Raw genomic sequence first — 24,589 nt, forward strand, 5'->3', positions numbered from 1 at the left:
TTCAAAATTTACTCTTGAGACAGCGTTTATTAGATTTACAGAAATATGTGTACAAAACTTCATAATTCTAGCATTCATAGAATCCGAGGAAAAGTTACGTAAAAAACAAACTTTTCAGGAAACGCAATATAAAGTTAAAAGTAACTTTTTTTCCCTTATGTCACTACTTCAAAAGGCACCACATTTGTGCTCTAGGTTGAATTTCCCTTCAGGGCTTCATTTCTGGTTCCTTGTTTATCTTCTTTCCTGTACCAGGTCTTCAACTTTTCAGCTGCAGAGACGTGCTGTAAATCATTTTTCTCAGGATGTCTTGAGTAAAATTTCCTATCTTGAAGCCCATTCTTTCTAATACCTTCATCCTCCGACGTTCCCATCATTAAATACAATAACTGCACCATAAGTTGCAATTTTGACAACTGTAGCAGATGCAAATGTGTTTTTAGGGCATCATTTCCATATGAGTGAATTTAGAGACTCATTTGGATTTTGCCTTGAATACACTTTCTGAGAAGTGCAGGATCAGCCAAAGATGATTTATAAAACCGAAGAGTATGTATCACAGCCTTCTAGATGTATCCCGCACACGTTTGGTTGAAAGTCATACACAGAATCATTGTTCACTGAGCTGGTATTGAAGTGCTGCTTCAAAATGTGGGCGTGGCAGGGAGGCTGCGTCACACTTTTAATTAATTTTCAGGCACTTCGGATGCGATTTCAACATTGAAACTTTTGGGAACTTATTGTCCATGAGTTACACTAACAAATAAAAAATAAATCAAAAATTGACATTTTTGGTCAATTAAGGCAGAGATTGTGCTGCATTGTTTATGGAAACCTAATTGGTATTCGTCCAGTAGGTTGTTTGTGGTTAGGTGGTTTGCTAGCTGTCCAAGGCCTTGGGCAGTGCAGGAAGAATGCAAATAGGTTGGTATTCAGAGGGTGCTTTGGCTCCGTCCCACTTAGGTAGTGCCTTAACTAGTCCCTGCTTCCAGTGCTCAGGGGAAAAAACCAGGGAAAGTAGTTTTTAGGAAACTTGAGGAAAAAAGCAATTTTAATGTGTGAACTGTGATTCCATCAGTATATAATTACATATAACAATGTTTATTTCATAAATTAAACATATTGGCTGCATTGAATGTGGAAGTAGCATTATTGGCTTCTATTGTGTTCACAGACTGAAATTATTTCTCAAAATGCAATCAGATGTCACTCTGTAAGGGAAAAGAAACGGGTAACTCAAGTGAGATAGTTGCAATAATTCCATAAAATTCACAACTAAATGAATTTCTGATTGTGGTAATTCAGTAGTTGTCATATCATGTATATTTAGCTATGGGGCAACTGACTGAAGAACTTCACTGAACTAGGATAGTAATATCTTGTTTGTATGCTTGATATGCAGCGTCTCTGAGATTCCTGAGCTGTTTTAGTCGTTCAGTTAGCCAAGGTGCGCGTTTCTATGTGACTACTCTGCAATTCACAATTACTTGCCAGGAAGAGGGTTCACTGGACCACCTTAAAGCTATTTCTCTACTATTGCACTCTCGAACAGCATGCAGGAAAAGTGGACACACAAATCTTCCTGTGTGAGGTCTGATTACTTTCTTACAATGAACATTTCAGCCTATGTAGGTGGACACCAACAAAATACTTTCACCAGCAATATATTTTTGTATTCAGAGGAAGAAGTTGATAATTGAAATTTTGTGGAAAAGATCCTATTACAACAAGGAGCATCTTTGTTTTAACAGTTACCAGCCCAACTCTGTATTCTATCCATGACACACACTCCAGTATTTCATAGTAATACAAAACGAGCTGCTCTTATTTGAGCTCTATAAATGATCTACACCAACCCTGTTTGATGTGGATTCCATACCACGTAGCAATACTCCAGAAGAAGACGGGCAATTGCAGTGTAGGCAGTCACTTTAGTAAACCAGTTGCATTTTGTGTGTGTGTGCGTGCGTGCGTGTGTGTGTGTGTGTGTGTGTGTGTGTGTGTGTGTGTGTGTGCGCGCGCGCGCGTGCCCATACTGTTGCTAGGGAAAGAGGTAGTACTCTTAAAGTTAGTGTGAATGCTGTTTCCTGGTATGTGTTTCTGTGCTCCAGGCATCAATCTGCTATGAGTTAGTGGTAGCCTTTCCTTTATTTTATGTTTAGCTGCAATTTAAGGTAAAGGAAATTCTTAGATTTTAGTTCGATAGACAGCCTTTAGATTTGTGTGATTCGTCGTGTATCCAAAATTTGGTGGATTCTTTTTGTAATCGCATGGATCACTTCACGCTTCTCATTATCTATAGTCAGTTGCCACTTTTTGCACTATATATGTCTTGCCTAAATTATTATTTAATTGGTTTCTTATTCTTACGACTTGAAGAGGCAGTAAATGACAGCATCAGTTCCTGGCCATCTGAGAGCACTCCTCAGGTTGTCCCGTAAATCGTTTATATAGATTAGGAATGGCTTCATTGAGATACGCCAGATATCAGTTCCGTTTTACATGATGGCTTTCCATCTACTACCATGAATTACTGTGTGATAGGAAATTGTGAATCCAGTGACACAACTGAGATACTTCATAGGGATGCAATGTGATTAGAAGTTGCTTGTGAGGAGCAGTGTCAAAAGCCTTCTGGAGATCTACAAATATGGAGTCACTTTGAGACCATCCCATGTTGATAGAACTTATTACATCATATGAATTAAGAACTATTTATGTTTCACAAGAAAGATGTTATCTGAACATTTGCTGGCTATTTGTCAATAGATTGTTTTCTTCAAGATAATTTGTTATGTTTGAACACAGTGTGTGTTCCAAAATCCTACTGCAAAGTGATGTCAGTTATGTGGGTCTGTAATTCAGCGGATTACAGGACTAGCCTGATGCAGGTGGAAGTACTGAGCATTAGGGGCATTGAAATTTGTCCAAGGGATCCAGTAAGCCCATTCAACAAATCTTTTATGTCACAACATCCCCACCCTGGTCAGAAGATACAGGCAAAAAAAGTAAAAGACCACATGGATAAGATAGCTCCCATTGGGTGGTAGAATGTAAATGGGTTGATTGCACGTATGAAGTCAGACCTCTAGTACAGGACGTACGTCTGTTCATGTGTTTGCAAGTAACACATTTTAAATTAGTTGATGTCCCCTTTGTTAATAATAGCCTCTGAGAAAAGGATGACCTAAATGTGGAAAGAACTAAAGGAGAGTAGTTGTTCTCTTAGATGCTACATACCTTTTCTCACCTTTTCCTGTCAACTTGAGCCCGCGACCACTTAAAATTACAATGTATGAAAGAGAAAAATTATGCTGGTTCTTGAAGTAAGTTTTGCCACATCATAAGGTGACTTAGAGTGTAGATTTAGATGAATGCCTCACAGATACAAATATTTGTTTGAGCAGTGAAGATTTCATGGATGGTGAGGTTCTGTATTATGATGTAAAATATATTGAGCAATTATTCATGGCACTGTTATATTTGACAGATTGTGCAGCTACTGTCTACTCTATTTTTTTGTGCTATGGCCATATAATTGTGCCTAAGAACTAGCAGATTCCTTAGACATTTTGGAATGTGTAAACCCAAGTGAACAACTGTGTCCCATTATAACTATGAGGCACATTAAATATTACAGATTGCTAATTTATTGGAAGTCTATTAATGAAATTGGACAATTTTTTTTTTTTTTTCTCAGGGGGGTTTTGATGTCTTCAATGCTCTAAATTTAATGGAAAACAAGGAATTCCTGGAAGCTCTGAAGTTTGGAATTGGGGATGGAAACCTACAATATTATTTGTACAATTGGCGCTGTCCACCAATGGAACCAAACAAGGTATAATTTCAAAATACATAGTTAATAGGCATGGTTTGGTTAAGTAATTATTTTGTAATGTTCACATAATTTAGGAAATTGGATATACAGTATTCATTGAAGAAATAGTGCAAGATTTTAAAAAATCAGTTTAAAGAGGAATTTGATATGAGGGAATTAAGTTTCATGATGCATTTTAATTTCCAGTAGAATTTGATGCAGGCGTTGTTTCACTTAGTATGTTAACAACACAGAAATCTTTCTTGTGCATACACAATTTGGTGTTTTTAAGAACTACTTTTATTCTTGAGAAAGAGCAGAAGCATTTTAGTTATAATAGTTTATGTTGTAGACTTTTGAATAAATACAATCAAGTACATTTTCCCACTTAAACCCTCTGCTCAAAATAATTCCAACTTTTTTCTAATAAATCATGACTGTATATATACACAATGAGAAAATATTTTTGCGTTTATTCTTTATATAATCAGTGAGCTTATTTCTAATGTAACTAAACTTTACAAGCAAACTCTCATTTCTCTTCTATGAACTGTTAAAATAACAGTTATTCATTTTAAGAGTAACTTATTCTTATATTTAACTTATTTAAAGTGTTTAGTTGCAGATTGTCTTCAAAGTTAACTATTATTGTGGAAAATCCCAGGGACAAGGCTAAAAACTTCTGTAAGAACAGACCACCACTTACTGTACAGAACTGGCACTGACCTGTAGAGAAATATATAAAAATTGGGCAAATATCATGTGGCTATAGATACAGTCATGACACCTCAGTTGTGTTTTGATATTATTCCTCCTTTCATGTGATGATTTCCTCACTTATTTTTGTATATACTTGTCCAGGCCAGCTCATTATTTTCAGCCTCTCACAGTATGAAGTTTTTATGCAAAGACTGACCTTCTCTGTTCTGCCATTTATGGCCCTTTCTTCCACCTACTATGTGAAGATTCACATTTTTTTGGTATTTCCTTCATTTAATTTTTAATTGGGTATAAATGCTTTGGAAACATTGTGCTGTGTATTGTTTGCCTTCAGACATATTAAATGGAGTCATAAGATTTACTGGAGACTCTGGAGACCCCAAAGACAAGGCTTCATGAGATTAAGAAACCTTGTGGCATGCTGTGGTACCCAGTGGTGCAGCACTGTGTGAAACAGGAAAGTATGGAATAAGTCTTCAGTCGGCAGTGGAGGGATAGCACCTGCAGAAGAAAGGATGCTGGCTGGATGAGTGTGCTGGAAGGACTGTTCTCACCTGCCCAATGTTAATTTCTCTACATTGAGAATTCCATGCAACACTTGCCAAGATGATGGCAGAAATTTACATAGCTGTCAGTGAAGTTGATTAAATCTTTGTTAAAGGTGGTATTGCTGAAGTTTCATAGACCATCAAATTCTGGATGATACTGATTTTTTGTGAGAAAGATCTGTCTATGGAATAACCGACCATTTCCCTGCACCACTTTTGTGACAGGTTGACATATTGATGTTGGATTAAGATTCAAACTTGGTTCACTGCTATTCTTTTATCTGAGGCATTTACTCACACATCACATACCAGCTGATGAATAATCAACCCAGTAAGTATCCCAGCAGTGTGCAGGAAAATATGTTCTTATTCAGCACAACTGTGAGTGCTTTGCAAACAGTCCAGAAAGTATCTCTGCAGAGAAAGAAGACTGAATGCTATATAGGTTAGCTTTTCCAGAGTAGAACAATAAAGCGCTGTTATACACTGCTAATGGTGAAGTTACTGATATAACAGCTGTGCATGTGCATTGCACGTCTTCACACCACTTGCACAGTTATTCCAAGGTCTTCAGATTCATGTTTAAAGGAACCCTACCCCTTGGTAGACCTGACCAGGGGGCTCGCCACTCTTTGGCGGGTTCATGCTTGGCTACCACGAACCCCCAGCCTTTGCAGCATTTTTTACCTTCCATGTTGCATTTCTATCCTCTTGCTCTTCTATTTTCCCTCCCTTGGGGAACCTGTCTGGGATGTTACTGGGAATGTTCTGCATTTTCTGTCACTGACGTAACAACAGTCTCACCTTTGTTTTTTGCTCCCTTTTCCTTTCTTTGTTTCCTGTCTCCTGTCATTCCTCTATTTCAGCGTTTGAGGTTCCTCTTTTTCTCCTTTTTCCCTGTGCACTCCTGAAGGCCAGCCCACGCATCTGGCATGTAACAGATGACGGGGTAATGCTTAAAGTGTAATTCCCAGCCCCGGGTCAACAGGTAGGGTTCGCACGTACCCCCTGGTACAGGCCAGGCCGAGGGAGGGGTGATTGCCTGAGCTGCAACCTTCCCAAATTGCCAATTGGTCCCCGTCAGGTGTTCAGGAAGTGTGACCTGAGTTGTGAACAATCACCTAAGACGAGTGCACGCCCTTGTCAAGGGAGCCCTCAGTTTGAAGGAGCATGGCATCAGAGATGCTGGCAGTCGTGGGGGATTTTCTTGCAATGAGTCAATCATCCTCCCAATCAATGTCTACAAAACGTAAACGTAATGGGGCTAATGATTCAAAGATCCTTCCTGTTGCACCATGGTTCCTCGTGGTCTCGCATACTGAAGATGGTCAGTCCTTCACCATGGTCAATCCATTTATTATTCAGAAAGGTGTTGATGCAGTTGCTGGCCCTGTGAAATCCTGCTCATGTTTAGGAATGGCACTTTGCTTTTGGAGACTGCTTCTGATTCTCAAGCACAACAACTGCTTGCTGCCTCGCTTCTTCACGGCTACCTTGTTCGTGTCGAGGTCCATAGAACTTCGAATTCTTCCTGTGGTGTGATTTACACTAGGCTGCGCAGTGGTCTAACTGAGGCTGAAATCCAATCTTACCTCTCTGATCAGGGTGTCATTGCCATCCTTTGTCACAAAAAATGTATATTCCTCCTCACCTTTGATAGAGTGGTGCTGCCGTCGAGGATCAAAGCAGGCTATGAAATTCACAGTCCAGCCGTACATTCCGAACCCGATGTACTGTTAACACTGTTATTGTTTCAATCACACTAGAACATCTTGTCGACACCCAGCCGAATGTGTAACCTGTGGCAGGATGTGCATGAGGGCGATAGTCCGTCTCCTCCCCGCTGTATCAACTGAAATGGTGCCCATGCTGCCTCCTCCCGGGATTGTCCCATGTATCTTGATGAGTGGGCTGTCCAAGAGATCCGGGAGAAGGAAAAAGTGCCTTACCCAGTCACTCACAAGTTACTGGCTAGTCGCAAACCCTGTGTTTTCCCGTGTGGCACCTATAGTTGTGTTCTTGTTACCTTTGCTCCATGAAGGACATGATGATGCAGACATGCGACCTGAAATTCAGTTCTGAGGTTGTGAAACCACCCAGTGTCAAGGTAGCATTGCCATCCCCCATCCAGCTGTGCAAAAAACCCTCAAAGTCTCACCTCAAGGGGCGAAGCCACCAGCTTCGCAACCAGTAGGCTGGAAAGGACAGGAGTAGTACTCCCATGTAGACTTCCTCCGTCCCTCCAGCCAAACAACACCCGAGTCTTCCTCTAACCAGAAAGGCTCGAAAAGGTCTACCAAAGGCAAACGATCTTCTCCTTCGCCAACTCGAAGATCCTCTTCGGTGGTGTCATCACGTGGTACCTTGGCCCGGTCGTCCTCCATTTCACCGGTGCACACCACCAACCGTTTTGAGATGTTGCATCACCTTTCTCCTGCAGGCAAGCACTTTCTGCTTAACATGTACAACAACATCTGGGCAGAGGGGACATTTCCTGGACGCTGACGTGAAGCCACCATCGCACTCACACCTAAGCCCGGTAAGGATAAAAACATTCCTTCTAGCTACCACCCCATCTCTCTTGCCAGCTGCATTTGCAAGGTGATGCAACGTATGATTCATGCCCAGCTGGTGTGGTGGATGGAGTCCCACCATTTACTGATGAATGCACAGTGTGGATTTAGAGCGTGGCGTTATGAAGTTGACCATCTCATCACTTTGTCCACCCATGTCATGAATGGTTTTCTGCAGAAATCCCAGACTGTGGTCGTGTTTTTCGATTTGGAGAAGGTCTAAGACACCTGCTGGAGAACGGGTATCCTCCATACTCTTTACACGTGATGCTTCTGTGGCCACCTGCCCTGTTTCTTTCAGGCATTTTTAAAAGATTGAGTTTTCAAGGTGTGTGTGGGGTCCTGCCTTGTCGGACACCCTTATCTAGGAAAACGGTGTGCCTCAGGGTTCCATCCTGAGTGTCGCCCTCTTTGCTATCGCCACTAACGCTGTAATGGCCTGTCTCCTGCTGGGCCTCTCCAGCTCCCTTTTTGTTGACAGTTTTGCCGTCTGTTGCAATTGTCCGTGGACCTGTCTCACTGAGCAGTGTCTTCAGCAATGTCTTTGATCGTCTTTACTCCTGAAGCATCGACAATGACTTTTGCTTTTCCACTGACAAAACCGCTTGTATTAATTTCTGGTCACGCAAGTGGTTTCTCACACCATCTTCACATTTTGGGCTTGTTGCCCTTCTGTTCGTTGAAACTACGAAATTCCTGGGGCTCAAGCTTTATAGGAAATGCTCTTGGTCCTCCCATGTGTCTTACCTGGCAGCCCACTGTACACGTTCCCTCAGTGTCCTACAAGTCATCAGTGTCCTACATGTCATCAGTGTTACTTCCTGGGTGCAGATCGAACCACCCTCCTCAGTTTGCACTGGTCCCTTGTCCATTCGAAATAGACTACGGGTGCTTTGTTTATGCATCTGAACGTCTGTCCCTCTTACGCCGTCACAACACTATCCACCATCGTGGCATCTGTTTGGCCTCTGGTGCCTTTTACACTAACTCATTTGAGTGTCTGTATGCCAAAACTGCTGAACTACTCCTGTCCTACCTCCATGATTTTCTCCTCAGCTGGTATGCATGCTGTTTGTCTGCCATGCATGGCCACCCATTCTATGCCACCTTCTTTGGTGATTCCTTTGATCGTCAGTAGGGGTCGTGTCCCTCTTCTCTGTTACCTCTTGGAGTCTGCTTTCAGCACTTGCTACGGTGGCGTAACTGTACACCACCCGAAACTTTTCTGGTGGGTGTGAACCCTTCACCACCTTGGCTTTGTGAAGCGACCCATGTTAACGTTGGCCTTCATTCACTTCCTAAAGACACTACTCCAGCCTCTGTGTATGACCTTCAGTTTCACGACCTTTACATGGAACTCGGCGATAGTACACCACTGGCCATTAAAATTGCTACACCATGAAGATGACGTGCTACAGACGCGAAATTTAACCAACAGGAAGAAGATGCTGTGATACTCAAATGATTAGCTTTTCAGAGCATTCACAAACAACAGTTGACCGGCATTGCCTGGTGAAACGTTGTTGCGATGCCTCGTATAAGGAGGAGAAATGCGTATCATCACGTTTCCGACTTTGATAAAGGTCGGATTGTAGCCTATCGCGATTGCAGTTTTCGTATCGCGACACTGCTGCTCGTGTTAGTCGAGATCCAATGACTGTTAGCAAAATATGGAATTGGTGGGTTCAGGAGGGTAATACAGAACACCGTGCTGGATCCCAACGGCCTCGTATCACTAGCAGTCGAGATGACAGGCATCTTATCCCCATGGCTGTAACGGATCATGCAGCCACGTCTCGATCCCTGAGTCAACAGATGGGGACATTTGAAAGACAACAACCATCTGCATGAACACTTGGACGATGTTTGCAGTAGCATGGACTATCAGCTCTAAGACCATGGCTGCAGTTACCCTTGACCCTGCATCACAGACAGGAGCACCTGAGACGGTGTACTCAACGACGAACCTGGGTGCACGAATGGCAAAACATAATTTTTTCGCGTGAATCCAGGTTCTGTTTACAGCATCATGATGGTCGCATCCATATTTGGTGACATAGCGGTGAACGCACATTGAAAGCGTGTATTCGTCATCGCCCTACTGGCGTATCGCCTGGCGCGATGGTATGGGGTGCCATTGGTTACATGTCTCGGTCACCTCTTGTTCGCATTGACGGCACTTTGAACAGTGGACGCTACATTTCAGATGTGTTACAACCCATGGCTCTACCCTCCATTCGATCCCTGCGTAACCCTACATTTCAGCAGGTTAATGCACGACCGCATGTTGCAGGTCCTGTACGGGTCTTTCTGGGTACAGAAAATGTTCGACTGCTGCCCTGGCCAGCACATTCTGTAGATCTCTCACCAACTGAAAACGTCTGGTCAATGGTGGCTGAGCAACTGGCTCGTCGCAATATGCCAGTCACTACTCTTGATGAATTGTGGTATCGTGTTGAAGCTGCATTGGCAGCTGTACATATACACACCATGCAAGCTCTGTTTGACTCAATGCCCAGGCGTATCAAGGCCGTTATTACGGCCAGAGGTGGTTGTTCTGGGTACTGATTTCTCAGGGTCTATGCACCCAAATTGCGTGAAAATGTAATCACATGTAAGTTCTAGTACAATATATTTGTCTAATTAATACCCATTTATTATCTCTTTTTCTTCTTGGTGTAGCAATTTTAATGGCCAATAGTGTATTTGTGTATACACTGTTGGCTCTCGGACTGGCTGTGGGGTGGGGTATGCCTTTGTCATTGGCACCCTTGTCTTCCGATATTAGCTTCCGGCACACTGATTAGTATTTACAGCCGAGCTCCTCGCCTCATATTGGGCCATGGAGTACATTCAGTGTGTCCTCCTCCCAGACTCGCTCAGCACCCTTCAAAGTCTGTGTGTACTGTACTCCACCCATCCCTTAGTGTAGTAGGTCCAGGAAAACTGTCACTTGCTCAGTCTTGGTGGGGCCAGTGGGATGTTTGTGTGGGTTCCTGGTCAGGTCAGTCATTCAGGAAATGAGGCGGCTGCCAAGGCTGCAGTCCTGATACCTCAGCCTGCGAGTCCCTTCACAGGAATAAGCTCCGGCTTATTAGGCCTCTCCCAGTGGCTGGGACGACCTCCTCTAGGCCCTCCCGCCAGGAGTAGGTCATTTTAACTAGGATGTGTATTGGTCACTGCCTTTTCAACCTTCCTCATTTGCTAAGTGGCGCTACCCCCAACACTTTCTACACATTGCACCCAAGTAACAACTGTCTGCCACTTTCAGATGGAATGCCTATTTCTTAACCATTTACGTTCCCGCTGGGGTTTGCCATCTGATTTATTAGCTGTTTTAGCAAATGACTCATGGGCTGTCGACTGTGTTTTGCTTTTTATCCGCCAAAGCAATATGGTGAAGGCCATTTAATTTTTAGTTTTGGACCTCCGTTTCTGTATTTTTTTTTTTTTAAACCAATTTTCAACTTGCCTGTTTTTTAGCGGGAAAGGAATGAAACCTCACACAGAGAAAAGAAAGTAAGTTTCATGAATGTGGGCTCAGGGTGCATTCCTGTTCATCAATCAACATATTTTGTCTTTCCTGTTTCTCCCAATAAATATCTCGTACTTAGTCACAAGTACCTGAATTGATATCTTGGGGTCCTGTCTTATTTGCATTGCTTCACTAGTTGTTTTCTTTAATATTATTATTCATTCTTTCCTCCTTCTTCATAATTTCAATAGAAAATTTTATTGTTCTTGTCTTTCATGTTAGTTTACATAGTTAATATAATTAAGTATATGTTGTGTGGGATTACTACCAGATGTATCTTACATGTGATGTAGTGTGCACTGCTGTGTAACGTGTTCTTCCTTTTGTCTTTTACAGATTGGTTTAGTGTTACAATAGTTAAGAAGTGCAATCAGCAGCTTGGCAGAGACAGATCAGACTGCAGTCATGCTACCAGGAGTCTGAAATGTCTATCTTATGGCATAAGAAATTTTATAATGGTGATAAATATCTATTTTTCTGATCTTTCGAGTCATTTGCTGATATAACTTAAAGGACAATACAGGCATATAATTTTTAATTTATGTTTCTTCATGCATAGAGTACAAAGGTCAATATTCATTAAATCACTCATTCTTTCATTATATTGTGATTGCTTTATGCATAAGCTGAGTGAAATAGCGTAAGCTGTGATGAATCTTCTGATGCACTGCCATTAGTGCATATTTGTGAACAAAAAAAGTAAATGGCAGTCCACAAAAGTCCTATATTAGCTATTAAGACTGTTATTAAGCTGTGGCACTTCAGTATTTTGCAGAGAGCTTAGCATGTCTGTCTGATGATTTTCATTTTTTGAAAGCTGTAAACCAATAGAGTGGAAATGATTTATTGTCGTGGAGAGAATTGTATAGTTCCAGAAATGTAATTATTAATCCAGCCAGTTGTTGACTGCATTAGTAGTAACGGGTAAAGAATTCTAAGCTTTGTATTCACAGGTTCTAATGTGGTATACAATACAAAATATGATAATTTGGAATGCGTGACCTGTTTGCTATTGACACTTCAAAATTATTGTTGAAATGGGCGTGGTAGATAGTTAAATAATTTACTTGTTATTTGTTACTATATAAAATATCTTAAATGTTTCATGTGTGAGTTGAGTTTGCTCATCTACCTACACTTTTCCAGATTTCTCAATCACTTCTTGTAATGTTATCATTCTCATACAGAAAATTGTTTCTGAATTGCTTCAGTAATATTAGCTTATTTACTTATCACCATTCTTTAAGTGAACTTTCAGCTTTTAACAGTTGACCATTTGTACGGTGCTAAAATGTACGTGAAGAGTTTCAGGATTTGTCAATTGTGCACTATCAAAAATTAAGCATAAATGTTTGTAAATCTCCAAGAAATTTTTGACTGTTATAACTAGGGCTTAACATTTCATTATAAACATTAATTATGAAATCTGAATGATTATCAAAATCAGAGTGTCATAAAAATAAAGATGATAGAATTTTGGCCATAAAGAGAGAATATGGTGGCAGAGCTAACAGGAACTCTAAGAAGTTAGTTTTGAATCAATTGCCCATGTATGCGCGGGTGTGTGAGAGCATGCGCGGGCGCATGCGTTTACATCAATTAAAAGTTTATATACTGTTCATAGAACAGTGGCCAGCTAGAGTTGCGTGTTTTATCTTGATGGTGTGTGTTTCGTATTGAGTGTAAGAGTATATGGAAAAGTGATTTGAAAAACAAATTATTTCAACATAAAAAATTAGTATCCAACATCTCAGTTTGTGCAGTATGAAGAAAACTTTCCATGTTGTTGCTACATTATCATTACCACATACACCGTAATATTTATGGGTTCACACATGACATTAAAATTGTGCTTGAGGTAGAAGTTGTATAGTACTGGAGTGGTACCTCAACATTCTGTGGCCAATAACTTTTCGGTCTGTTCAAATTGTGCTTGCCTTTTGTGAACATTGGCTACCCCATTTCCTTTAGACATAATGTACCTGCTTCTCGCCATTTTTATACATAGAAGGCAAGAAATTCTTTCTCATACGAACTTTCATGTGTGCGCAGAATTTGTTGAAAGTTTTTCATGCGAAGGTCATACGCCTTCCTCAAATACATCAACATATATTCTACCCAGAGTTGCTATGTAGGTAGAACAAAACTTACCAACAATTGTTTAGCACTTTACACTTATGTGTAGTCCTCAGGCAACTGAACTTCATACAAATTCCTTAAATTTCAGTAACAATGAAGAGTAATCCAAAATTTTTTAAAATTTGAGTTACATTCTTTGCCTACTAGAATCCACAATCTTTTACCTGTATGCAGTTGCACTCCTAAATGAAACGTTAACCAAATATTACAAAAAAACCTTATACTTCCCGAATAGTAGCCATTGTTAATATTCATTTATGGTCTCAAATGTCTCTTGTACCATGGGGATATGGCCAGTTTTACTCATTAATTACTGAGCAAGTTCATTTCTATGTTTCAGACTTTCTGCTGATGCTTTGTTAGTAGAGATTTCTGAATTTAGTTGATGACAGTTTCCATGATGTAGTAAAATTTTAAAATACCTATGAAAAGTTTTGAACTACCAACATATCAGCTGTGTGAACATTATTAATAAGCAACTTTTTCACACTTTTTGGAAGTACATGACAGTTTTTATTGCCACGCGTACATATTAATTAACTGGTATGTAGAGTGAAATAATGAACAATGCTTGTATTGTTCAGTCGCAAAGTAACTTCCCATGTGGGCATAATTTGCTCATAGTAAAAGCTATCCAAGTAATTAAAACACACAATTTTCCTGTATATAGTTGTGTATTCAGCTTTCGTGATATTTTATGAAAAGTGTGGTGTTAAAATAATTGATTCCTAAGCTCTAGTTTTGTCCATGGAAACTGAGCAAGATGGCACATTGGTCTACTACAGGAACACACACTGGGGATAACTCAGGGTGCATATCTGCATCCAATCATCCAGTCATTGAGAGATAATCTCAGGATAGGTGAATAAGTAGGGTTTCTGTGATTCCATTGAGTACTTAACGCAAATGCTTGTATGGTTCATTTGCATGAATCATGGAAAAATTTCCTTTTCTGTTCTGAGCTAGTGCTAGGATGATAGTGCCAAGTGACTTATTACCTTAATTTCAAAGGGGCACTGAACTTTGATGTTCCCTCCGTCTCTTTCTCGGATTTAATCAATCACATAATAGATGTGTTTCTGACTTCTGTGCCATGCATTGCATATGACATCTTACGACTGTTGTTTGTATCAGCAGATAGTCTCTTTTACACAGTGCTATATTTTATCTTTACCACTTATTTTCAAACTTGTGATATTGTACAGAGTGACATATGGATTTCTTATTGAACCTGGTACCTCTGCAACCTTTCCATATTTGCCTTCCCATTTTTCCTGTTTTAATGTTTAAATTGGAAATGTTGGATGCAAAACTTGTAATTCAATAATGAGCATATTTCTATTGACCCAGTCACAATCTTCTGTGTTTACAAATAAGTAAATTTTTGTGTCATCATTTGTTTTTACCTGTGAAATCATAAAAAATGTGGCAATATTAAGCACTTCATTTGCAAATTTAATGAATTTTGTATGTGAAACATAAGTGAGCATGCAGAGAATTTATAAATTATGTATGCTCTTTTTGCCATTGTGGTAGATATGTGCCTTAGGAGGGTTTCTGTCTGAAATCAAATGCAAAATTACCTGCTCTTGGTTACCATTCAGTACCCATACAGTGTTCATCATGCAAAATTATAAACGAAGTGACCTATACAGTACTAGTTCAGCTATAAAGTTTATTGAATTTTTCTACGAAAATGTGCAACCATAATTTTTGTTGTGTTTTCTCAAATGTGATACCTCGTTCGGTACTCTGTATGCAGCTTTGTACATACAATCAACTTTTCACACCTTTTGGATGTATGCAATATATTTTTTATTGCTACACTTGCATAATAACCAATGTGTAGAATGAAATGATTAATAACATTTGTATTATCCAATTGAAAAGTTACTTGCTATGTGGGCATAATTTACTCGTAGTAAAAGCTCTATCCAGATACTGAAAACTTGCAATGTTCCTGTGTATAGTTGTGCATTCGACTTTTGTGATAATTTATGAAAAATGTGGTGTTCAAATAAGTGATCCTTAATCTTTAGTTTTGGCCATGGAAACGGAGCAAAATGGCACGTTAGTCAGCTACAGGAACACACATTGGAGCGAAGTGATATTGCAAATCTCCATCCAATCATTGTGATATAATTTTGCGATAGATGAATAAATATGATTTCTGTGATTCCGTTAAATACTTAAAGACAAGTGCTTGGGTGGCTCATTGGCATAAATCATGGAAACGTTTCCCACTTTATTCTTGTCAAAGTAAGCTAGTGCTCAGTGTCTCATCACCTCTGTTTCATTGGGGCACTGAACTCTGATGTTCCCTTTGTCCCTCTCTCTTCTTCAGAATTAATTAATCACATAATATGTGTGTTTCTGACTTTTGGCATCTCTTGACTGCTACTCTGTGTCAGCAGATAGTCTCTTACACTTTACTACATTACTTTATCTTCACCAGAGTCTTTTCATTACTTGTGATGTTGTGCAGAGTAACTTATGGGTTTCTTATTGAAGAACGTGGTCCCTTTGCAATATTTCCATGTTTACCTTCCCATTTTTCCTTTTTTTAGTGTTTAAGTAGGAGACTTCGAATGCAAAAACTTGTAATTAATCAATGAATGTGTTTGTTACCCAGTCACAATTGTATCTGTTAACAAATAGGTGAATTTTGGTGTCTTTATTTGTGTTTATTGTAAAATCATAATGTGGAAATATTAAGCATTTCATTTGCAAATTTAATGAATTTTGTGTGTGAAACATATCAGTCAGCATGCAGAGAATTTATAAATTTTCTGTGCTCTTTTTGCCATTGTGGTAGATACGTGCCTTAGAAGGGTTTCTCTGTGGAATCCAGTGCAAAATTATCTGCTCTCGGTTATCATTCAATATCCATATGTTGTTTGTCATACAAAATTATAAGGAAAGTGACCTATACTAGTTTTGCTATAAAGTTAGTTGAATTTTTCTATGAAAATGTGCAGCCATAATTTTTGTTGTTATTGTTGTTGTTTTTTTAAATGTGATACCTCGTTTGAGACTCTGTATGCAGCTTTTGTACATATTGTGTGCATAGAGGACAGCAGTATGGTCTGTATATTTACTAAAGACACTAAATAATTGAATGTAAGGTACATTGGAATAAAAAAGTGAACTGAGAGAGTTGTCATCTTAACCAAAATGGGGTTTTTCTGTTGATATTAAAACATTCCAAAGAAATTGTCCATCACTTGACTTATGGAACCTGTTGTTTCACCTTGGAAGTTAAGAACTGAACCATGATAATGTGTTTGTTTGTATAATAATTATATACCACCCAGGAGATCCGGGAAAAACCCGGAAATTTTTTTAGAATTCCAGGAATTTTTCATTGTTTCAATTTTCTTTTAAATTTTCGTAATTTTGACTGGTAAGAACAGATACTCTAACAAAGGATATTACTGTATCCTGCTATTGCAGAACAATCCTTCAACAATAAAACCGAATGAGAGAAAAAACAAAAATAACTTAAATTGCAAAGGAAATGCGCCATATACAGCAACGACACACAGTGCTCATGCAAGTGTCTGCCAACAGCAAAATGTGTCCAAGGCTTTAGAAAGATGATGCAATGCCTCAGAACAACAAATTGCCCCCAATGAGCGTGAAGTCACAACTCTAATGTAAACATTGATTTTAGCAGTTACGAGTGGGCTCATGCGCATGCATAGTTGAATCACATTTGAGTAGTAGATTCTCCCACTCCTGGCTACAGGAATGTGGCTGTTGGCTGTGCAAGCAGTCGCAGCAAGCAACTAGATGCTACCGGGAAAAGGGTGCGCCAAATTCATATTCTTGAGGAGGAAAAAAAAAACTTGTTTCACAAAGTGCCTAGCATCCAGCGCGTACTGGTCTATCGATTATTCGTATGATTTGAAATGCATCCCTGTTGATTTTTGAACACATTTTAAGTAGATTTCTGACTGAATCATAAGTTGATTTTTGAATGCGTGCATAGTGTACGTGATGTCTGTGTCAGGGGAATCCTTGTCTCATCTAGAAATAAACTTTCCGCAGACAAAAGGGGATGGGGCTATACGAACTGAGCGGAGTAAAACCGAACGGATGAATGCCAATCGCTGTCTGATTATGTGGCTGATTGGGCTTGTGAATGAGCAGCATTGTTATAATTACTAGCAAAATCCATAGATTCAGACTACCAGAATAGAGATAAACAACTGACAGGAATAACAGGCGAGAAAGATTACATATTATCTTCTCAGTATATCCAAGAAAATGAAATTTTGACAGAAAATTTTTGGCCAGATTGCTGCACTAGTAAGGACCAGTTGTACAGTCCCTGGCAAGCAGCCGCTTAAGTTCTATGATGGAAGTAACGCGGAAAAAATGTTGTACGAACATGTAAGAATGCCTAACCGGAGAATAATTGCGGGATAACTAAACCTGTGATTCTGGCAGGGTTAGTGAGGTTAATCGGCGAATAAATTTTAACAATGTCAGGAATAGCTACAGAATTGGTGCTGGCAAGACTGTGTGTTAGAACGAGGAAGGAGAAAAATTTTCGATCTCGTGCTTGAGAAACTGGTGCGTGTGAATGAAATGAGGAACCGCTTCCGAACATAAAGCTTTCTGCTTGTAGTAGGCCAAATAGGCATCTGATATTGGTACTTTGTGAATTATATTCTGACGTGTTATAAAAATGACCATTTGTGCTAAAACGGTCTCGTTTATTTGGTGTGTGTTACAAAATTGCCTCAATATTAGAAAGGCCTATTTTGTTTTATCTAGCAGACAGTGACAAAATAGATGTAATCAGATCAAGAGACCACGCCAGTCTTGGGTATTATTTGTATTAAAAACTTGTTAGTATTAGATAACGACATTTCGATTTTCATGTAACAAAACGTTTGAACTTTGATGAGGTAATAGATCCTTTTGCAGAAAGGAAAGCATGCCATGTAAAGCTGTAGCAAGATTAGAGAGAAAAAATGCTAGGAGCTAAGGACTGAAGAAATGTGTACTTTCTTGCTTGTCCCTTGTCTTTATTGGTTTTATGTATCCTATATTTAATTTTATGTCACACAAAACAGCAAGTTATTAGCTAATGGGCAATAAAGAGTGCAAATTTTCTGAAGAGTTCTTGTTCGCCTGATTACAAATAATCCCATCTGCTATTAATTGAGAGATTTTTTTTTTTAAAGAGGGGCAGGCTGTCAAACTGACAGACTGGGAGCAGGAGAGGCACCACAGGACATTTCAGTTTCCACTGTCCTGAATATAGTTTGATGGTATCTATTACAAAATATATACGTTTAAATTCCACAGATCAAAATACAGTGACGTGCGATAGAAGAATGCTGTATGAAGAGGCGTGGCACTCCACTTTGGCACACTTAAGACCAAATAACATGACTTACATTTCCTCGAACACACATCTTTTATGTTTCAGACTTTTCAGAAATATGTGTGGTACAGGATGAACATATTTTTGAAAATTTCAATTTTTTAGTATTGACCCGGTTAGCAAATATCGTAGATCCGGGGCTGATGCGCAGAGCAGTCTGAGTTTTAGTGGATAGTCTCCATGCGACCCGTGTTTACATTTGGTGACTTTGCTGTTTCCCCTTAGTTTACTCTCACGTCAAATGAAAACAAAGTGGATATCTGTGGCCGGGGGCTATCAAGTGAATTAAAATACATTCACATAATTACGGAAGGCTAACATATGTTTTTAGTTTCAGATTTTAACTGCCTTGCAGAATAATGAAGTTATTTTTTTCTGTTTGAAATTTTACTTTTATTAACCTTTTCCGCCAAAGCAGTCAATGTATTTGAAACGAAATGTGGAATTCCACAATGTTTCAACTGTTCGCTGCATTTCAAGTGCATGTTTTCATCTTCTGGCATGTATGGCATTATGCCATAATAAAGAACCAAACACGATATAATACAGTGCTGGTGCTCCAAGAAAATTCACATCCCAAAACCCACACTGAAAAGCTTAATATCAGGTCGAGGTCTACTTCAAGGAGAATCTGGACATATGAGTGTGCACTTTAAGTATGCACTTTAAATGTGCACATTTTAGTAGATTCCTTGAAATTCTGATGCTCTTGGAGTATCCTCTGATGTCTTGTTTCTTTTATGACATAATGTATGTTCTTTCAATGTTTTACACGTACGTACATATGGGCTTCCTATGTCATGGTAGCTGCGCAAGTGCGGTGGTGCCTGTTACCTGCGCTCTCTGGCAACTGCTGAAACGAATCTCTTTCTAACAGGGCGCGGGAAAATATTGCGAATGGTGGTTTGAAAAATGTTACTTTCAAAGTAAATATCCTTTAACGTAAGTTGAACTATGTGCGAGAATGTACCATGAATTTCTTAACTCACAGAGTGTTTGACTCATTTAAAAATCAACTCTTTGATGACAAGCTATTTAGAAGATTTTCAAACCCTGAAGATCAGACATTTATGTCATTATTAAAAATTTCACTGGCAGATTTGTGTGATATATCTTAAAGTGCGGCACGTGCAGAAAAGATTAACATTATATGTGAAAGCTTAGCTACTCATACAGCTTACTAACCTTAGAGACCAGTATATTATGTGAAAGCTTTGCTTTTCTTGTAGCAACACTATGTATATTAATTTAAACTATTAACATTCCCTGTTTGTGTGTTCATGCTATTTCGGTGACGTTGCTGTTGGCTGACTACATAATGTGTCCTATGCTCTGAATATCGGTGAGCGAGATCATGTGACATGAGCTATGACTGGCTTACAAAAGTGCATCACAATCTCGATTTCAATTATTCGGAAAGTAACATGCGGTTTTTCCAATGTATACCTTCGTGATATGAAAATACACAGCGTACATGTTGCTGCACATCAAAGATATTTCCAAAACATGTATCTTTTCCAGAGTTTTGTTTTCTAAAGTGCTGGGAAATTCTAAGCCTATGTATAAGAATAAGAATCTTTATCAGCCGTTCAGTATTTTCTTATACAATGGGCTTCGTCAATAAGTTCAATTACAGTTTAAAGATGTTTATATTCTCATAACAATGTTAGTACAATAGCACACATTCGGAATTTTATATATTGTTAATTTTACAATAAAAAAAAGGAAACATTATACAAATTTATATTAAGCGGGGAGTATTCATGTTGATGACATTATGTCATTATCATATACATAGTACTATGTTGTTATCCTAAGATATTGATACAAATATAGAGCACTTGAAATAGGTTTATTATGCCTATATGTTAGATATTGTTTTTCCAAATTTAGGTCCTACTACAGGCAGAGGTACCTTTCTCTATGTTAAAACAGCAAATCTGCCATATTACAATCTTTATATTCATCAACTGAGTAAAATGCTAAAACCATAATCATTCAAAGGATTGACAAGTTTTGCAGTTCCGAGGGAAAATATACTGTCACTTAACACAGAAAAAGTGTTTTCACCCAGAAGAAAGTTTATTTTTTAACTGGGAAATCAGGGAAAATCCGAACAACAACAACAATAATAATGCCAAAATGATAAAATATATTCATCACCAAAATAAAAGAATAAATAAATATAAGCAATAAAGAAATAGTAGTACACTTGGCATACCCGTAGCTGAGTGCATGCTGCAGTTACGGAAGTGTTGATGAAAACAATAATTCAAATATCAATTTTTGGAGAAAATTGTTGTAAACCATTCTTTGTAAGAATTAAGTGCAAAACCAGAGGTAAAAAATATATGCAAATTATACTAGTGACAATTACGACTAGTGTTAATGGCAAAAGGATTCTAACAAAGATGTGGCATGCTTTTAATTTGATTACTAAGATCTTGCTTGATTGGTGTGTAAGGTCACTGTATTTTGAGAGTCTTTGTAATCAAAGTATTGTTTCTCTCCAAGCATTAGCTGAATCAGTACATTTTTTGAGGAGACAGAGAAAGTCTCTCTCCTTTTATGAATAATTTCAGGAAGGTATATCTTTTCAGCAGTCATAGTTCTATGTAAGTGAGCATGAAGACTTTTGTGCTCATAGACAGATGCCCCATCTTGATCTGTTTCAGTGCCTAACAGAAATCTTGTCTTAGTTCAATAATCATAATGTCCACGACAGGTGAAGACTGTTCACTGAATCTGAATTCCGGCCTAGACGCCTGTCTTGTATGAACTATGTTCTTTCAGGTGACTAATGCTAATGACAGGAAGTTGAAATTCTTGTCTGAAATACAGTTTTAACTCCGTATGAAATTAATAGTGATGTTGTTAGATGTTATAAAGTGTCACTGGTTCCCCTCCCCATCAAAGAACATCATGTAAGGCTGCAGTTATAGTGGAGTGGTGCGGCACGACCAGAGCCATGCGGCAGCATTGGGCTGTTGCTGTGGATAGTAGAGTTAGTACTGTTACTGGCACTTGTTTCTTTTGCTGTACTGTGGAGAAAATGGCATCAGCAGAAGCTTTCGATAGCAGCTGTTTTTACTGAGCGTCCTTTATGGGGCAAGTGAAACCACCATCATCACAACTGATTCATTTTGGAAAAGTTATGTGATGAGGTGACAGCAGAATTACAGACTATAAGTACAGAATACATTTCATTAATCTCTTATTTCTTTCACTTTCCTAGAATGAGAGGTGATAATATAGTTGAAGTAGCATAGCTGAGAAACACACGAAAATTGTGTTTTATATGAGAAAGTTTTCAAAACCATCTCATTTGGAGGACTATTGAAGTTTCATCCTCTATGATAAAAAGGCACTCATATGTGGAGTGGCTGGAGGCAATCTCACAACACTTGAATAGTTGACTTCATAATTCTTATGACGTTTGTGAATCCTGTTGTGAATGTCAGAGCCATGTCTGAAAAACTGCTCCTGGTTTATAGGAACCTATAACAGTTCTTTTTATCAGCTATCAGTGGCCCTTAAAATGACATTATTTCATTGGAAAAATCTGTAGTTTCATTAATATCGGTTGGATATGGAAGTTATGCGTATTAATCATGTAGCAAAATATTCTTCTATGCACTTACTATCATGTACCAAAATCTTATTTCAGCATCTCAAACCATTTATGAGACAGGAGGAATGCTGCAAGTATTTCATTCTGGCTTTTTCGCTGGTGTGAGAGTTTGGGACAAATCGCTTTACGTATGATCCATTTTCTCAAGATTGGTGATAGATATTAATAGCCTTCTTAGTTCAAAGAATAATTCAGTATGTAGCTACATTTCGTATGTTGAAACATATGACCTAACATGAACCAAACACAAATTCATAGCGACCTCTATGTTTCAATGCAAGCTCCTCGAACGTCTTGCAGCAGTTTAATCAATCCTGAAATTTCACAATAACTGATGATGATTAATGAAACGATACGCAGTTCATCGTGAAGCTGACAAGTTAAGTTATGAGATGCGTGACACTTTAATCTTTTTACCGAGTACTTTCTTTAAAGTCATTTGAGAAAGACTGCATATTGGCCAGCTTGCACATTTGCCATTCACACAGTGTAGCAAGCCTGCCCCATTATACATGGATGCGAAGCAGCACTGCAGCAGCTGACTTATGCACAGCTCCGCTCTCTTCAGTTGTGTCGCTCCACAGTAATCCGGGACTAAGGAAAATCATTGTTTAGTAATAACTATTACTACTAATGTGTTACATATCTGCTCTTGTGTGTAATGTTGGGTAGGTAGTGTACATACCTTAGTATCCTTGCATAAAAATGTCTGTCACTTAATCAATTGATGGTATCCACAACAGGTCACTGTTAGTTTGATGTGTCTTTCCACACATTTCTTTGAAAACTTGTACGTCAAACCTTAATGGATGACACATCTTTAGCAGTCACTGAAGTGCTGTATGATATATTACATATTAGGCACCTTTTGTGCCGAACCACGTGTGTTTACATTGTTTCCATCATTTATTGTATGCTTCAGTAGTTAATTGGAGGAACAATGCCTGCTACCTACTTCGTCTGTCTTTGCTCACTGCTTCACTACATAAGCACCCCAACACAAATTTGCAGTTGGGATGACTAAGTTCCAAATAGCTCTAAAGAAAAGAATAAAAGGAAATAACACTGTCCTTTAAAAGAGGTTTTATGTTGCCGAGGCCTTGCAAAATGAACTGATGATTATGAAGAGGGCAATATTGTCCAAACAGGAGTCTTCAGGCATCTGTCAAACCAGATTTCAGTTTGAACTAGTGTTGACATCCAAGGAAGCTTATGCACCAGATTGTTAACTTATAACATGGCTGTTGCTCTACTCATGTGGATAACAGTTCATATAATTCAATTGGTTCTTATGTTACTCCATAAATCTGAATTATGCAAAGAATTATACACACGGTTTTAGTGACCAACTACATCGTAAACACATGCTGTATTCCATAACAGGGATATTATTCCAAAATATTGTCCAAATTCACACTTACCACTGTTTTGGTGTGATTTAATGACAACATGGGACAATTCACTGTTTCCGTAGTCATACAAAATTGCCAAGCGCTGTGTATTTTACAGTGTTGTTAATAAAGTTTATGAATATACAATTCATGATTGACATGCATCTATTCCAGAATGAATCACAGCTGCATGGGAAGTTAAAGATGTTTTGATGATCTGTTAAATATGGTAATCAGTTTTGATTATTTTGATAACCAGCTATTCATTCATACCTCCAACTTTCCAAATTCACAATACAAGCATAGATACACACATGACTCCCTGTTTTACTTCAAATAATGCTTCTAAATTCCTCCTGAACAGCCCATGGAGGCCCAATGATGGCAACTGGCTGCTGTGTCATCCTCAGCCGATAGGTGTCACTGAGGTGCAAGTGGTCAGTAAAACATTCTCCCAGCCGAATGTCAGTTTCTGAGACAGCAAGTAATCCTTCCTATCTGACAAAAATTTCATATCACTCATCTGGGCCACATTTCTTGTTGACATCCATATGTGTCTGCTCATGGAAAATATATTTTGTTTGTTTCTTCCCTTTTCCCAAATAAATGGAACCTTGTCATGTCTTGTTTGTTACACCCCTTATTTCACAGTGAATTAAGTTTTCTGTGATTTACTAAAGACAGGTGGCCAGACACTTCCTCAAAAAGAGGACAAAGTGATTGTCCTGTCCCATGACTGTGGCTTGGGCTCTGTATTCAATGACACCATCATCAGCAGGACATTAAACCCTTGAGAGAGAGAGAGAGAGAGAGAGAGAGAGAGAGAGAGAGAGAGAG

At 38.8% G+C, this 24,589-nt stretch overlaps 1 protein-coding gene across 1 annotated transcript in view; it reads left to right on the forward strand.

The window, feature by feature from the left end:
• Positions 1-16,545, forward strand: part of LOC126469800 (glycylpeptide N-tetradecanoyltransferase 2) — an 89,785-nt gene extending 73,240 nt beyond the window's left edge. The window contains exons 11-12 of the mRNA XM_050097058.1: positions 3,701-3,838; positions 11,530-16,545. Of these exons, the coding sequence (XP_049953015.1) occupies positions 3,701-3,838; positions 11,530-11,550 (159 nt within the window). The 3' untranslated portion in view covers positions 11,551-16,545. The remainder of the gene's footprint in view (positions 1-3,700; positions 3,839-11,529) is intronic.
• Positions 16,546-24,589: the final 8,044 nt, after the last annotated feature.

This window comes from Schistocerca serialis, chromosome 3 (genome assembly GCF_023864345.2).
Source record: "Schistocerca serialis cubense isolate TAMUIC-IGC-003099 chromosome 3, iqSchSeri2.2, whole genome shotgun sequence".
Taxonomy (NCBI): Eukaryota; Metazoa; Arthropoda; class Insecta; order Orthoptera; family Acrididae; genus Schistocerca; species Schistocerca serialis.